General features: G+C 40.6%; 1 protein-coding gene across 1 annotated transcript in view; it reads right to left on the bottom strand.

The window, feature by feature from the left end:
• The window catches only part of fhit (fragile histidine triad diadenosine triphosphatase), a gene marked incomplete at its 3' end in the record, with an annotated part of 462,951 nt that overhangs the window by 81,389 nt on the left and 368,614 nt on the right, over nucleotides 1–12,948 (bottom strand). The window contains exon 6 of the mRNA XM_080494450.1: nucleotides 10,415–10,483. Coding sequence (XP_080350576.1) covers nucleotides 10,415–10,483 — 69 coding nt within the window. The remainder of the gene's footprint in view (nucleotides 1–10,414; nucleotides 10,484–12,948) is intronic.

The raw sequence follows: 12,948 nt of genomic DNA, 5'->3' as shown, positions 1-12,948 counted from the left end.
GGTTCAGTTGTGTGCATTTAAATAAATCTATGTTTACTCCATAATATATTTGGTGTTTGGTTCCTTCAATTTGTCCTCATGACCTCTGAAGAGTGGATGCTGTCTTCAGGGAATACTTGGATTTTACGGTGTCACTCCATGAAAGGTTTTTCTGTACTTCACATTTTCCTCTCTGCTGTAATGAGCAACTTACACCGATATTGTTAGAAGGCGACAACTGTTACCATGAAAACCAGATCAGTCACACCTCCACCGCTCTCATTCTACTCAGATAAACACACAATCCTGCAACACAAGGCATTTATTCATTGGTCACTTCATTTTCAATGTGTGGACAATTGTGGAGTGGATGGATGGATCATTCACATGTGTTTTAGAGAACATACGATTGTGAAAAGTCAACAATTTTCTTAAATTTTCTTGTGTATATTTTTGGTGACAAGAGTGTGGGGTAACTGATCTGGAGGTGTAATGACATGTTGGATATGTCATTATAGTGGTTACCTGACACTTTATTATTCTTCCAGCCGAAACGTTTCATCTGTACACAATATGCAAATTTACAATAATAATAACATTAATGCATGGGTTTTATATAGCCCATGTCTGGACACTAAAAGCTGCTTTACATTACATTGCATTATTCATTCACTCCATACTCGATAGTGGTAAACTGGATATGTATCCCAGCTGCCCTGAGGTAGCTGGGATACATATCCCTGATAGGGGGAGCCCTGACGGAAGCGAGGCTGCCAAACTGTGCCTAACCCAAACCCTCGGACCACCACCAACCACTCACTCTCACACGTGAACAATGGTCCATCGTAAAGGATAGAATTTAAAATAAAGCTTTCAAAATAGGAAACAACTTCCATCCAGAAGGATTAAATAATCAAGCTATGATCACTCACTCATATTTTCAGAACAGAATATAATAACTGTGAAATAAATAAAAAGCTTTTAGTACAAAACCATTGGTTTATCCACTCAAACACTTGCCATCGGTATATAAAGATTCAAGATATTACAAATCAAACTGCAACATAGAATTGTCCTTACTGCTTATTGATAATCAGGAAATCTTTACATTCATGCATGTATGGTAAGAGTAAACCGGTGCTGGATTCAATGCAATGCAGAGCTCTCATCTTCCACATATCAACATATGCCGTGTTTAAAAAAAAAATCATTCAGAAAGCCTCTACATACACATTTTGACAAGAAGAAAGTAAAAAAGAAAACGCTGGTTCTGATTAAAAGATGCTCACAGATTTGCATACACGAATCCACACTCACTTCAAGTTTTAGCGCCAAGCTTAATGATGCCACATGCGAGCGATTGCAGACCAGCCAAGAAGTGTGCCTTGTTTTTCCATGAAGACACAGCTCTCACTGAGAGCAGCCTCATCAGTCCTCCAAATCAATCTTCACAGCTCAAAACTGCATCTTTTTCTCGGTATAAACAACAAAACAACTGATTTATGTGTATTTGGAGTGTTTGCACATCATGTGCTTAGTACGCTAAAAACCTCAGCATCAACATGGTACAGACAGATAAATATTTAGTAATCAATTCTTATCCGGAGTTATTATTTTTTATCTGTGGCTATTGCAACTGGGTGTATTTTACAGTGAGTCTGAAATACTAGTTGATCAAACACACACACAAACACACAGAAAATGTTCACCCAGTACTTTCAAACGGATGGGTTTGGACTCACGTATTTACACAGAAAACAACAACTATTCCACAAATCGCTGCAGAATGAGGACAATAATATCTTTTCTACCTTGTCAGACATACAAGTGGAGTCTTACTAGTAAATCTTTCCCTGCCTGGAAAATCAGTTTTCATAAAGTGTTATTTGTACACTCAGTCATCTGAAAATCGTCACTATACTCTTTTTCATACGCCAGTATGTGCTATTTTTTTCATATCACTCATTAAAGCTGCCATGCTTCCCACAGCCAGAGCAGTATGTGCACCTGCACCACTGCTTGTTAACATAATTATCTAATTAATCAATCACCTTGGAGAAACCTAATTAAGCATGAAGACTGTGTTAAGATAGCATGGTCTGGTCACAAATGACTGATCTTCTGGGATTTTCACTCAATAAATTAATGTGTAGCAACAGGAAGTCGAAGAAATCTCACAATAAGCTGTCAGAAGAGCAACACTGAAGAATGAAGTGAGTGAAGTTGAAGCTGATGGTTCACTGCAGTAGAAGACCACACCGGAATTCCACCAGAATTGACCAACGGAAGGTTGGACCATCACTCCTGATGTGATGCCTGGTCAGAATTTCCAGCTGTGAAAGAGATGGTCGGCAAAGAACTTGGTGGAAACACGTGACATCATGAATCCGTCCTGCTCTGTATGTGGTTTAATGCTGCTGGTCTGGCGGAAATCATTTCACACTTTAGGGTTTTTGCACTGACACTGTGGAAAAGCTGCCTGAACATTGAAATGTCCTGTCAGGACATGTTCTCATTAAGTGCAGGTTCCAAGCAGCTCAAAACTAATGAATCAGGTCTCATGACTTCAACAGTTCATGCTGTCTGCTCGCCACTTTAATAAGGGATATCCTCCATGACATATGACTAAGTCCTGTCCACCTCATTCACCTACTTTGAGAATGAAATGGTAAAAAACGCTGGCTGCTACCTACAATGAAACATGATTTATGCCAACATATTGGAAGTTCTATCAGAAGATTCATCTTTTAGAACAAAATAAGATCTTCGAGGATCACTGGATCAGTAGCAGCTGTGAGGCTAAAGTACAAGCCAACTCAGCAAGTGTGTATCTAATGATGTATGCACATTGAAAACTGTTGATATTATGTGCCTGTAAGTCAAGATTGTATGCTTGGTCTTATGCACACCGAGAGTTAAATGTGCATGGCACTGTCAGTGTGCTGGTAATTGGATTTGCACATGCATCACATGAACCTTGCATGCGTAATAAGGAACCTCCGCCTGATGGGCCTCACAGTGGGGCGCTTCTCAACCTGGGTTTCTTTACTCTCCTGCTGTGAAACATTTGTCAGTCACAACAGCAGTTCTTGGTCCTTGTAATGTGATTTTTGTCAAGTTTGCTCTGATCTCGCGATGTTATGTTTGATAGTGAAGGAATTAAATTAAAAATATGTGGTGTAGACTGAAAGCCTGACAAAAAGGACTCTGTCAGTCCTTATTAAGAAAGATACACATACACAAACATAAAAAACATAAATGTCAATATGCATTACAGAAATGAAGATGGATATAGACCACTCTGAGAAGTCACATTTTTACTATATTACCATCATTTGTGAGCCTGCCTGTATTCATATGCAGAGAATATCTTCTCTAGATAGATAGATAGATAGATAGATAGATAGATAGATATATACTTTATTTTACTTTATTGTCATTGTAACATGTACAGGATTGAGTGCGATCACATCAGTGCATAACATAAAAACAATCAATAAAATATGTACGTTAAATAAAGTGACTGCAGATTGGTGAAAAATATTGTTGGTTTTCGATTTTATTATTGATTTCAGCAGTTCAGAGAGTGTCCAGGGTGTGAGTTTTCTGAGACAATGTGCTGTGCTTTTGTGCTGCGCAGTTCTTCTGCTGTTTGGAGAGGGAAATGATTTCACTGGACTGAAACCGCCGTCACAGTCACCAGATCACAGTCCAGCCTCTGGGATGTGTTGGACTCTGACCTTCGATCACCTTCATGTCTGAAGTACTCGGCACCATGCAGTTTGATGAATGCTACTAAATGTGCTTGTGGTGGTGGCGCGAGTCCAAAAGAACACAAGGCCCCATGTCAGTGTTTGTGGAGGTGCGCGACCTCGACACAAAGAGCAGGCAAAGGGCTGTGGCGTGAGAATAAATTATACCGACAAGTACCGATAAAATAACCATTAATGTCAGAGCTTATCAATACCACACTCTTTATTAGCACTGCCCTGGGGCTCGTTTGTTGCCAGATTTTTGTATCCGTCCTCATCCAACGCAGTGAAACTCCGTAGTGCTTTAATTGTCTTCTGGATTGCACATATTACATTGATTTTGATGTACAGTTGCTAGAGCATGGTCTGCAGAAGCGATGAACGTCACATCAAGAAGGCTCACCATACTCTGGGAAAAATGACACGCTAAGTATAATCAGCCAGAACACAAAAAGACTGAAATAGAGCACTTAACAGTCCTTCTATTATGAGTAGTGACAAGCTTTGGGCTTCACATGACTGAAAGGAATAAAGCAAAGGCAAAGGGAGGGGAAAAAAAATGTAGGCAAGAAGTGACATAAACGTGGCTCGTAAAAAGGAGTATGATACACTGTGACAGCTCTTTTTGGGCAAGGTGACACTGTAAAGAAAATTCAGTGTGCCATCTGGTACATCAGAAGGAGACAGAGATACCGAGCAGGGAGGAGGGAGAGGGAGTGAACAGAGACAGATAGCTACAACAGGGTTTAGCTGCCGACTCCTTCCTCTATCACCGAGCTGCTGTCAGCCTGCGGGATCGACCGGGCGGCACTAGCCCCGCCGCCGCTACACTTCATCTAAATAAAATGACAATGCGACTGCACTCCGGAGTCCCATCGCTTCTCTTTACAGCGATAAACAGCTTGCCGACTGTGGCTTCACTGTCATGCACTATCTGCAGCTGATAAAGCACGGGACGCTTGTCTGCTAGTGGGGCAGATGGAAGGAATTGCTTCTCACCTGTCGTACAGTAGAAATCAGTTTTCACTGTCTGGCCGGACCTCAAGTTTTTTGGGCCTATCCACCATAGGCTATTGACTTTGTAATGATTTTCCACTGATGAAATTAACAATATATGTTGGAACGACGGTGTGTTGATCTCACTCTTGTGCCATCTGTTCAACAGACTTCTCGGTTTGTAATAACTTTCACAGGTCCTCTTATAGAATAATGACACCGACCTGAAAACGAGTGCTGACAAGGATGAAATGTGGCTGCAGGATGACTGGATCATCTCCAAAACTGCAGCTCTGGATGAACGATCCCAGCACCACTTTCCCACCACTTACACTACAGAGTGGGGATCACTGTCAATCAATAGTGGCCAAAAATAGGAAAAGTGGTGAAAAAGTGATCAGTTAATTGGCAGCCTATTCCATGCAGGCCCAACATCTTCAAAACTACCTTCTGCTGTCCTGTAGACTTCATGCATCTTCGGATCTGGGCTGTTTTTGAAGCCGAAGGAAAGAACAACCAACTCTGAGGTCCGGTATTAACACATCAGAGCGGTTCTGCCCCAGTGACCACAGAGCACCACCTGTCATGGACACTTCCAGCAGGCGACTGCTTGGTGGCAAATCCCTTCCAAACTCCATGAGAGTGCGATCCCTGCACACAGGTGAAACGGAACTATTGGCATGGATTGTTTTAGTGAGAACTTTGACAACACCTGCACAGTTTACCTGAGCAAGCAATATTTTGTCTTCCGAGAAGAAAATCCTGCTTTGAGCATGCAAAGAATACGAAGGATTACAAACCTGCCGCGAGCTGATTTGATCCACAGTTCTTCATTTTTGCTCACAAGTGGGCGGAGCCAGTCATCGTCGTGTCCTTAAATATAACTGTTTACAGTCTGAATCCTTCCCTTCAAGCCACTATCTGTGTAAAACGCTGTACCGCTCTAGAAGCTTTGGACACGATGGCTGTGGAAACGCTTCACATTCAAGCAGAAAGATCCATAACCTTTATCCTGTGCAGGGTTGCTGGAGCCAATCCCAGCAACAGCAGGTACACACGGACAGGTCTCCAGTCCATCACTGGACAAACACACAATTTCGGGTCACCAATTAACCTCATGTGCATGTTTTTGGCCGATGTTTAACATTACCTTTTTGATTTAATTGTGAATTGACCCAGTTGGACCGAGTTTAAAACCAAAAGGTAGGGTTGGTCAATTAAAACAAATAGCACACCAGGGATGAAATTGATCTCCCATGTATAAAGATGGAAGTCACAACTTCAGCAGAACAGACTAAATGTTTGATACAAAAGCACATGAAAGCACAACTCTAGGTAGAGAAGACTTGACTTTCCTCAGGCTTTGAGCGTGAAGCTCACTCTGGCTGCTCCTGCTTTGATGCACACCAGCGGACGTTTTGGATGTCTTCTCCTTTCAAAACTATTGTTTTCAATGGCTGATCCATTTCATAGACTTTGTTGAGTGGTGCTTTTTTATTATTTTAGTCTCTCCAACCAATATACCTGAAACATTTATTAAAAATGGTCTTTTATTTTGATCTGCACGCACTTCACTACATGAAATACATCGGTTTACAGTCAAACCTGAGGCTTTGCGGATAATTACTGTCCATTTGTCTGATATTCTTTGGAGTCAAAGACACTTGTCTTTTCTTCTTCTCTATCTGTATAGAAAAGATTACATTATGTGTAAGTGCAGCTTTAATGCTGCTGCATCAGTGAGCATTCAAAACCAAATGACACTGAAAAAAAAAACGTGTTTCTCACTGTTTTTCACAGTGTCGAGAGAACGGTATCACCTGCTCTGCAGCCTCTTAAATAGTCTTTAGGAACCAATAAATGCTAAATCTGGGCTATAAAACACTTAATAGTGTTACAGTATGAAGGGGGGGGGGGGGGGGGGGGGGGACTGGCTGATTATTCACTGCAAATAGGAAAAAAAGAAAAACACCTCAGAGAAAAATGTTCTCATTTGCCGGGTGCGACATGGAAAATAGAAATGGTAGTGGTGCCGCTTGCTCTCACAATAACCCTTATGATCACATGCAAATTAAAAACAAACCTATTTATATTTTGCTGCTGGGACTCAGCCGAGGAACTGCATGTTTCATTTCTCCCCGCAGGCTGCATAAGAAAGTGTGAGGAAGTTCTTTTTATTAGACGTAGTTATTAGAATATTCATATCAAGCTCACCAGCCATTGATATTCATTTGCCACAGACTCTCGTGTTACAAATTCAAAATGTCACAGTGAAATTTAAAACAGCCTGAAAGGCATGTTCATTATTTTCTTATTGAAGTGTTGTAGTTCATTGGTTTGGAGATTCAGGCTCCTGAGGGCTGAGGCACCCACTGATATTTGTTCAAACTCATTTCTCAGATGTTTAATTAAAGTTATTAGGAGCCACAGGTGAATCAGTTCATTAGCAGTGAATTGTGTTTTCATATTCCAGCAGTACCACACGCTGGAGAACAATGACAGTGGCGCAGCACTTGATGATAAATGGACCACCACTCCGCTACCGTTAGAATTTATTTACATATTTATTGTGTTGCGGTGAAGCTGGTGATTGATGGTTACTGTTAGCCAGGAACTGACATCCTGCTTTGGTGATTAAGGCTTTCGGAGATCGGTTAACTTTTACCAGATGATGCTGAAACCCTCAGAAATGTAATTACATTTTGTGTCAAACACGTACATTTTTAATTGTACAAATAAGCTTGTAGCTTTTGCTCACGGATGCTACAAGCTCAGGGAGTTACTTTATTTTTAACACCTGCACTTGCTGTGTAAGATCACTCTTATCATTCTGGATTATGGTTAGTTAGGTATGTACTACATTTTCCTCGCTAACCAGTAAAAACTGAAAACAACAGGAATCACTAAATATGTTATACATTTCTATGCTTGTGTAAAATGTACCTGGAAAAAAATGATATAAAATGGCTATTGTATTTATCTTGCTCTGGCACATGGAAATAACAGTTTTTATTTGTTAAAGCCAGATAAACAAGATGAAGATACTAATAGTGGCCCATCTTCTACAGGGTTCCAATTATTTGTATGTTTCAGCACATCATTGCTTATTTAAACAGGAATTTGTTTGGATACTATGATTTACAAAGAACAGCTCCAATTGTGTTCAGATCTATCAGATGATTGATTATAGGGATGATTGATTATTATAGGGATATAGCATTTTTTCGACTACCAGCGTAATACGAGTAAAACTCGTCAATATCCATGCTCCTGCTGAAGTAAAATCCTCATTTGGTAACTGACTGTGTTCACGCTCTGTGATTGGCCAGACACACACAGCGCCCGCCCCTCAGCTCGCACACAGAGAGTGAGTGTTGCTCCCTTCAGTACAGTTGCCCCTAATGTTTTCTTCAGCTCGCCTCTATTTCGGTTTGTATAATATTTAAAGTTACTTGGTGACCTTGTTTCGTAATGTACGTGGTGCATTTGACAAGACAGAGTTGAAAATGGCTCATGTAGCGTCGGTCACTACCTCCACTACGGTTGCGTTTTTCTTTTCTTTTAACCGTCTGCTTGCTCTTATTTTGGCTGGTGATGTAAAGTCAGTTGGAAAACTGCTCGTACTGAACGTGGTGCTTTTGAGAAGAATACAGTGAACAAAGCTGACATATTATTTCCCTGTTTGCCATCACTGGATGTTTACATGAATCACCTAGTTCACGCAGATCATTAAAATATACAGACCATCTTACAGACCACGTACACACATACACACATATAGCTGAACACACAAAGTAGCCTATATTAATATGCTTATTGTGTATGGCTGTTCATGAAAATAAATATAATATGAATATTACAAATTAAGCTTTATACACTGTATATAGTATATAGTTTTTTATACATAAAACACTGAATCTAAATTCTGAGGCTGTTCTGTAGTTTTCAAATAAACAATAAATAAAGCAACTTCTGATCAATCCATATCAATTTCAGATTTAAAATAATGTACCAATTTCAGCCCCACCCAGTTTCACTTGAAGCACGCCCACTTCCGGTGTAGGCCCCTCCCACTCCAAGTACAGATACGGATACAGATCATTTAGATGGTTGAACACATACAGATAGTGGTGTATTCGCTCATCCCTAATTAATTAGTTTGTCTTTGGAGACAATATGCCATTGACTCACTCAGGATTTCTTTATCACTTTAGATTCTATCAGATTAGAAAATATATTCAAGTACATTTTGCCAGAGACACAAGAATGACATGTGGCTTTTTAAAAGCAGTTACCCTTTGTATGTCATCATTGATTGATCATCGTCTGACTGGCTTTTATTACATCCTGGAACAAAGGAACTTTAAGGTTATCCCAGTTTGCTGTTAAAAATGTCAAATCGTAAGGAATGATATGCTTCTGTTTTTAGACACGTGCTCAACCCTCTGCACTTGATTTTTGATCTTGGACCAATGTCAGACCAAAGCATGATCCTAAACCCAGTGTTTGCATAGTAAATTCCCGTAAGATCCCGGATACAAGCGGCTGAAATGAGCTTCCTCCGTAGGGTGGCTGGGCGTACCCTTAGAGATAGGGTGAGGAGCTCAGTCACCCTTAGAGATAGGGTGAGGAGCTCAGTCACCCTTAGAGATAGGGTGAGGAGCTCAGTCACCAGGGAGGAGCTCGGAGTAGAGCCACTGCTCCTCCACATCGAGACGAGCAAGCTGAGGTGGCTCGGGCATCTATTTCGGATGCCCCCCGGACGCCTCCCTAGGGAGGTGTTCTGGGCATGTCCCTCCGGTAGGAGGCCTGGGGGCAGACCCAGGACACGCTGGAGGGACTATGTCTCTCGGCTGGCCTGGGAACGCCTTGGGGTGCCACCGGAGGAGCTGGAGGAAGTGTCTGGGGTGAGGGAAGTCAAGGCAACTCTGCTCAGACTGCTGCCTCCGCGACCCGGCCCCGGATAAGCGGCAGAAAATGGATGGATGGATGGTTTAGCCTGGTGATAAGTCACCACTGCCATGAAGCACAAAGAAATACCAGAAATCAGCCTAAACACAATAAAGTGAAACATCAGCTCTCCTTTTGAAACACTGCTTGTGGCAGCTGCAGAAGCAAAAATGATCAGAAAGAATAAACAAGATACAAATGTTTATCAAGGTATTGGCTAAAATTGCTTCCAAGACAAGAAAGAACACTATTATTTGAAAGTACGTAAACATGACATACTTAAGCATATTTGAGTAATATCCTGTAAAAGTTGATGTTCACGTTGATCGGCCACCAGAAATTACTGGTCGCAGCATACAAAGAGTTTATTACTACATTTCAAAAATACTCAAAAAGGTCATTTTTCATTGACACAAATTAATTTGGGTGTACTGCTGGCAAAGTACTGAATCAAAAAACTTGTAAATGTAACTCAGCCGCTGTATGAAAACATGCTGACAAGGTACAAGAGGCTCTTCAAAAATCTCAACCAAAATGACATAATCTTTCAGAACTTTGCGTCTGATTGATGTGGTACCTTGAAACACTTCCTGACATGATATAGTGAGAGTGCGACAAGCCAAGCCCGTCCTGCTCCTCCATTCTGTCCTGCTGATGGCGTGACAAAATGTCATTTGCATACATTTACAGCCATAAAGCAGCAGGGATTTTTTTCCTCCCAAAGTCGTCCATCTTACCTCGTCGTAGACGCTGTCATTCCGCTCAAAGTCCCCCGCCTTCCTGGGTAGCACGTGGACGTGGACATGCTGTAAGCACACACAGACAGGGTTTAGATGTTGTGCTCCGTCTCCAGAAAACTGGCGGCGTTTCACCGGGGAATTGTGTGACAGACTGATGTGACAGAGACGCTTTCCGTAGAGAGTCTGCATTTCTTCACAGCACACTGGAGAAGCCAGAATGGAGCCTTGCTGCCGTGTCACATATCGCAGGAGGGTGACCGTGCATTTCATCAAGCACGCTACCTGTACACCGCAGAGACTCCTTATTTTTATGCTTTTGAGGCTTTAATTGACTTTTCCCAGGTCCCCTCCTCTGATGTCAGCCCCCCTCCTCCTTTTGCTGTCACAAACATGGTTGTCTAACTTTGATTTACTGCTCTGCATGGATGGTATGATAATGTCCCTTAAGACGCTGCTGTGCTGAGCAACGAACACCCTAAGCAACAAACAGACAAGACAGACCTTTTGCCTGATCTGACCTTTGTAGAAAAACATCTCTCCAAAACTTATCAATACAAAAATTAATCTAGAATGGGCAATCAGTAGAATGCATACATATCACAACACCACATTTGTCAGCTTGGGAGCCAATGTATTACAAGGTTATTTGATCCACCACACCCTTCCGTCATTCATTTGTCAAGGTCATTTGAATTGCTTCATGTTATCAGTATTTGGCACCAGTGATGCTGGTAATGCGTAAAGTAATAGCAAGTTACTCTCATATGACTACTTTTTTCAGTAATGATTAATCTAACGCGTTACTATTTCCAAACCAGTAATCAGATTAAAGCTACTTATCCAAGTCACTGTGCGTTACTGTTGCAGCATCCAATAGGAGGAGTTTGTTGTCTGTAAAGCTGCTTCATTATTGTAACGTGAGGGTTCGATGTGTGGTAGTCCACGCACTCTTAAAAGGAGTACACAGAAGGATGGAGATGGATTTGGTCTGGAGCAGTCTCTTTTACTTCCATTCACACTTTCTCCTTCACTTCACCACCCACTTCCTGATTACATCCCACTGTCATCAATCACATGTCTCAACTGTCCAATGGGTGGTTAGAAAAGCTTTTAACTGAGATGATCATATCTAAAACTTCAGATGAATTCAACCTGCTTAATGAAGCATTCTAACTTGTACATATCTATAAATATTAGAAAACAACTATGAAAGTAATTGTATAAACACTGAACATTGATTTAAACAGATTATTGTGAATACAGAAATTAACTTGTAAATCTTACATTATTAAACAGAACCTTCCGCTGCTCCATTCTCCACCAAACCATCTGACCCGCCCCCTTCTCCACTCTCAGCCAATCACAAGCCAGCTCACTTTAATGGTGCATTCAGGTGACACACTAGAGTCAGAACAAAGAAACAACAGGAAACCTTATCATTGCACCAAGAACACGACAGCAGAGATGTTACACTACTTTTTGTAATTTTCCTGAGTAAAAAGATATATTGGCAGTAACTCTCCCCTTTTTTCAATCATTCAATTAATGAAAGACTTTATTTGTCTCCAAGGGAACATGTAAAAGGTATCATTGTGCAGGTAGTGCAAATAAATAAATAGATAGATAAATAATGCAACAACAGACTACAACTCCATCTCTGGGTAAATAAATACCACTAATTGTAAAAATCAGATAATAAAACCATGAGTTAGATACGAATACGACAAAGCATGAAGGTCAAAGGTTAAATATGTGTCATCAGGAGGCCAGGCAGAGATCAAAACTGAGTTTTTGGATAAACCAGTTGTCATTTTCATGTTGACAGGGTGGGGGAAGTTGTGTTGTGGCAGCTGCTGAAAGTAGCTAAAAAGTTACTTGCAATCTAACTTAGTTACTTTCGAATACAAGCAATCAGTAAAGTAATTAAGTTACCTTTTATATGAGTAACTAGTAATCAGTAAACAGATTACTTTTTCAAAGTAAAATCAGCTGTGTTGAGTCAATTTTAACACTAATTCAGTGAACATATGGTCCTAATCTACAGAGAGTAAAAGTTACACTCAACTAACTCTTGTAGGAGTAAATATTTTACACTATTTACACTAAAAGTGTTGATCAAGTTTAACACTATAAGAAAAACAACACCCATAGTGTTACTTACAGTGAACACTAAAGCTTTTTTAGTGTAACTCAGGAGTGACTCTTCTCAATTTACTCTTCATGAGCTTATGTCAACTTATGTCACACTGTAGAGAAATTATGAGCAACACTGCATTGTGTTAATATAACTTGTCATCAGTTCTGTAAGTATCTCTCAGTCATTGACAATTCAGAAGGCAAAAGATGCTGAATACTCTCACATGAAGGTGAACCTTTGGCTTTATGTCAACAACAGTCTACAAAGGCTTTTGTTTTGACATCTTAAAACCAGAACACTATGGCAGGACGACATGACACACAAAACGCTCTTCACTCCTGGTTGGCAATTTACAAATATTAAACTAAACTAAATAAACTAGATCAACTAACTA

The sequence above is a fragment of the Blennius ocellaris genome (assembly GCF_963422515.1).
Source record: "Blennius ocellaris genome assembly, chromosome: 4".
NCBI lineage: Eukaryota > Metazoa > Chordata > Actinopteri > Blenniiformes > Blenniidae > Blennius > Blennius ocellaris.
Note: the sequence above shows the minus strand (reverse complement) of the source record. Positions and strands in the feature narration are given on the sequence as shown.